Source organism: Camellia sinensis, chromosome 2 (genome assembly GCF_055761805.1).
Source record: "Camellia sinensis isolate YWXY chromosome 2, ASM5576180v1, whole genome shotgun sequence".
Lineage (NCBI taxonomy): Eukaryota > Viridiplantae > Streptophyta > Magnoliopsida > Ericales > Theaceae > Camellia > Camellia sinensis.
In genome coordinates this window covers 23,463,828-23,469,037 of record NC_138962.1, presented here as the reverse complement: position 1 = coordinate 23,469,037, position 5,210 = coordinate 23,463,828, and the positions used below count along the sequence as shown (strand labels likewise).

The window sequence follows — 5,210 nt, the reverse complement described above, 5'->3', positions numbered from 1 at the left end:
CGTGGTGGAGAAATTATTGATTGGTGTAAGAGTAATGTGACGTAATGTTTTATATGAATTGTAATTTGTAAAAGATTTAGGACTCGTTTCGAACCTATCATTTTACTTAAAAAGTTAAAAGAATTATTAAATTAGTTAAAAAGTCAATAGTTCATACTAAAAAATTAAAAATTTTATTTTATCTTTATTTTTTATATATTTTTTTGTAAAACGTTAAAAAATTATCCAAAATATACTAATTTTTTTAGCTCATATTTTAGCTAAATAGCCAAAAAGTTACTAAATTAGTCTGTTCCTAAACGAGACCTTAGGGTGTGTTTAGTTTGTGTTTGTAGAGTAATTTTTTAGATAAAAAGTACGAAAACTTATTTGATTTGTCTTTTTTCAGAAATAGTTTTAGAAAATTATTTTGAAAAGAGAATTTTAAAAAAAGTAATTGATTTGATGTATATGAGAGAGAGAGAGAGTGATTTTTGAAAGTAGATAACCAAATAAAATTTTGAAATTTTTTTAGAAAATATTTGTTTGGTTTGATTATCTTAAAAATTTGTTTATAAAGAATTTTTTCTAAATTTTTTTTGAAAAACAAACCAAACAAGCCCTTAACATTTATGATTTTATATTGTATAATTAAAAATATCAAAAAATATAATAATTTATGATTAATCAAATATAGCTTGATTGTGTTCCTCAACCAACTAATTATTTTTCGTCTGGTGATGCAAGATGGGAGCCTATGACGTGAATGTGGGGCCATTTGGGATAAAATAATGCTTGTAGGTTCCACGTTGGACACAAAGTCTATGATGTATTTTGTCCTACTGTGTAATTTTGTAATGTATTTTTTTTAGTCTTTATTTATTTATTTAATTTTTTTAAGGAGGTTTCAGTTTTAGTTGAGAGATTTGAGAAGAGATTTAAAAAAAAAGTAAATAAAATATGAATAAAATATACCTATATTTTATCTAATTTCATAAAATTTTTCTTTTTTTCTTTCTAAATCTCTTCTTAAATCTTCTAATCAAACACAATATAAAGGAAAAAAAAGACAAGATCAAACTAGCCTATTAATGACTTTTTAAAATTATTTTATTATAAAATAAAAAGTATTTTAATTCAACTAGCCAATGAAAGTATATTTTAACCCATGAGTAATTATCTTATTTTTTAAAAATTTTATATTGACGGTGTATCTAACTAATAGCAAGATTTATAAGAAGGAAAAATTAGTGAAACATCTCTCTAACTTTGTGTACTAAGAGAGGTTCAATATATTTTTTTATTAATTAAGGTCTCTCGATGAAATTTCTCCGTGATCATACCAAAGAAATTTCAAAATTTTTCTGAGTCGAACTTTCTCTGTAAAAATGTTGAGGAACCTCAACTATTACGAAAATATTATATGTTATTTATCTTATAAAATCTTAATATAGCGATCTTAAAAGAAATTTCCAATTACATGGATTTTAAACAAAAAAATAATAAAAAAATGACATGATCTTATTGGATCGATGAACAAGTAGTCACGTGATCTTCTTACCTATGCAATAATTTCTGTCAATTAACACTATTTTGAGTCATCCTTAAATTTATTTATAACTAATAAAAATAAAAATATGTAAAAATTACTTAGTGGTGTTTTGAGAAGTTGGTAAAAAATTGACTTTTTAGCTTTTTGATTTTTTTGGTGATTTTTTTGACAAAAAATTGGATTATTTTGGGTAAAAAAAAATTTGATTTTTTTGACTAAAAAAATTAAAAAATTAATTTTTTTTAATGTCTTCCCAAAAGAACCTGCGTGTCACTTACAATAATATCACAAATACACCCTGATTCACGAATTCAATAGTTAAGATATATTTTTTTACGTCAATATCACTAACATCAAAATAACTACTAAAAAAGTAGTGATTACAGCTGAGATTAATTATTGAAGAAGGACAGGATATGATTATTAACAAGTTCAGCTTTCTCCTCTTGGATGTAATGATGGCCATCATCAACAACGACCACTTCCATGTTAGGTACATGGCTCTTGCATTCTTCTCCTTCTATGTAATCCTTCGTCCCAAATGATTGAAACCCTACATCCTTGTTCCCAACTATGAACTTTGTAGGTACTTTGATTTTGGCACCTTGCCATGGTCCCAAGAGCTCCCAATTTCTACACTCATGTCATCAAAAAAAGTCATCAAGTTGAAAAGCAAAATTCATCAAATCTAGGATACAAAATTTAGGTTCATTTGGTATTAACTTTTTTAATTAATTTTTTTTGTGTTGAGATTTTTTTAATTTGACATTTTTAGTTGTATTGGTTTTTGTTTTGAGATTTTTTTAATTTTTATGAAAACAAAAGTATAATAATTATGGGTAAAAAATAATATTTTTTCTTATTGGCTTCTATAATCAATTATCTTTTTGTGATTATTTAGCTCTAATACAAATGCCAAACCAGGACTCAATCTCATAAAATGACACAAAAGTCACTTTTTGACTTTTAACCTATTTTAGGTCACATTATTTCTTTATTTTTTTTTATATTTTTTCAAAAAATAAAAGGAGTAAAAAAATCAACTTTTAACCAATTTCCAAAAACAATTCTTTATACCATTTTTTATTATTGGATTGTGTATCCTTATTATTGTTAAACAAAATCATTTATAAATTATAAAATAATATATGAGATGTATGCTACGTTTTGAATCTTGAATTTTTGAAGAGAAAAGAAAAATTAAAATACCTTTACATGTTTATATTTGGAGGAATATCAAACAATCATAAATGCAAAAAAAAAAAAAAAATTCACTTGTTCTCCATTGATTTGTAATTTTTTTTCCTTCCTATTTTTCATTTATTTGATAATCCCCCCTTTAATTTTTTGTGGATAACTAAACAAAACAGATATTTTTTGACAACTATCTATTTATTTTCTTCTCATTTATCTAACCCAACAAAAAAAGAAAAAGAAAACGAAAAGATTCTTCTACTTTTTTTGTAAAATTTATTTTTTATTTCAAATTTAATATAACCTTACTTGGAAAAAAAAAATATAATCCCACAATGATGAGAGTAACCTTACATGTCCATGGCACGGTAGTAGTTCAAAGCACCAGTGAATCCTGATTTTTCGAATTTGCTAGCTCGGAGTTGGAGCTCATCCTCTGTAATCCATGCAGGTAATGAAGATGGAGTGTCAAGAAAATCTACAATTTCAACACCCGGAGGAGCTGCTAGAAGATCAGGACCATCAATCAGCAACAACTTTTTTAGAATTGTTAAACAGTTGTATTGAGAAAATGACTTTTCTGTCCTTCCCGGCTCCTATACCACAAAAGAAAACACTCAATATATGTTATGAAATGCTTTTTCACAATGGAAATTAACAAAAAATTCACAGACAGATTGTTACCTGAAATTGAGAAATGTAGAACCCATCTCCAAACATTTTGGTGAAGAATTCAGTTGGTTTCATAGGGGAATTTGGTCTGTATGGAACACCCAAGTTAACAAGAGCCTTGACTCTATCTGGTTTGAATAAGCAAAGGTACCAAGCAACTTGAGCACCCCAGTCATGTCCTACCACAAATGCCTATATAAGAGCACAACAACACTCTGTTACATAAACTTCATATACCAAATGATGTGCTTGTAGCATTGAACTGAATGTGGGCTATATGATAACTAATCTAGATTTTTATGCCTTTAGTTGAACCATGGGGTATGATTGTGGTACCCAATTTTGCATGGTGATAGAACTAGGGTCAGACTTCTCTATAATTACTTGACCACCTGTTGTGAAAATTACCTTTTCTCTTACACGTTATAAGTCCGTGGTAGATTGGATGATCACATAGACTGGACTGGATGATTCTATGATTTAAAATAAGTGAAACTCTAAAACTATTTCTTGAATTGGCCTGGTTTGGTTTGAGTTGAAATAGTTTTTTTTTTTGGGGGAAGGAGGCGGAGATTACTTAAAAAATCATTTGTCAAACTTCGCCTCATAGTATCAAAAGAAATTTATGGGAAACATGAAGATATCATTATTATTATACTTTTGCCAGAACATTTGTTATAACTTGTAAGTTTTTGGGATAAAAATAACTTAAATAAATTAGTTATTCTGAAATTAGCAAATGGATACTTTGAGATGTTATTAATAGATTATTAGCTTTCTCAACTAAGAAAAATGATAGCAAAGGCAAATACCTCAAATAACTAACATGCAACCTCAAAAAAGTAAAATTTGCATTAATGGGGGAGTGAGATATTTACCTGTTTTTCTCCAAGCTCGTCAAGAAGGCCAACCAAGTCTCCAACAAGATGGAAAACCGTATACGAGGCAGGGTCACGCGGACAATCTGAGTCCCCATAACCTCGCATGTCGGGTGCGACGACCCGGTAACCGTGTTCTGACAAATGGATTATCTGGTGCTTCCATGAGGACCAGAGCTCAGGAAAGCCATGGATGAGGAGAACAAGAGGTCCTTTCCCTTTCTCCGCAAAATGGATCCATATTCCATTGGTATGAACCCTTCTGTGTACAATTTCACTGCTCATTTTTTCTAACTTTTTTTAAGCTGAGATCATGGTGTTGTTTATGTTTTTTTTTTTTATGTTGATGGAACAAGTTTGTGTGGATTTTGATTTTCCAAGATAGTATTTGAAGCTTGAAGAAGTGTTCCCCAAGGCTCTTGCTTTGAAGTTTCAAAGGTCAAACTCGTGTTTTTGACAATGGCGTCTCAGTGGTGTGAGTTGTTAGGAAAAAACTCACGGGCACTGACATGTCTCCATCACTAATCAATTATCAATTGCCATCCTTTTACTATTACTCATGTCTCAATATGAAATGAAATTGTCATATCAATTAGTATATAAGATGATGTGATATAATTTTATTAATTTTGAGTCGTTATATTTTATATAATAAATAGGGTTCATAATTTTAAAATTACATTGTTATGGTATGTATTAATATACTAATTGATATGTGTAACACCATTTATATAAAATCATAAGTTTTATTTATTTATTTTTTCTAATCATAACTTCTTCTAAGCACCACTTGATTATGTTCCAACACTACTGAATAATTTATCTTTGTTAGACTAGAAATTTTATCAATATTGCTATTACAATTGTATTTTATTATTATATTATATTTTGGTTTTGTTTGGCAACAAATACAAAATTGTATTTTATTTTTCTAA

General features: G+C 28.2%; 1 protein-coding gene across 1 annotated transcript; it reads right to left on the bottom strand.

Moving 5' to 3' along the window:
- Positions 1-1,833: 1,833 nt before the first annotated feature.
- LOC114283045 (epoxide hydrolase 1) lies at positions 1,834-4,844 on the bottom strand. The gene is made up of 4 exons (XM_028225867.2): positions 4,276-4,844; positions 3,410-3,589; positions 3,080-3,321; positions 1,834-2,164 (listed from the first exon to the last, which is right to left on the bottom strand). Exons 1-4 carry the CDS (start codon positions 4,558-4,560, stop codon positions 1,924-1,926), a joined length of 948 nt encoding a protein of 315 aa, XP_028081668.2. The 5' UTR covers positions 4,561-4,844; the 3' UTR covers positions 1,834-1,923.
- Positions 4,845-5,210: the final 366 nt, after the last annotated feature.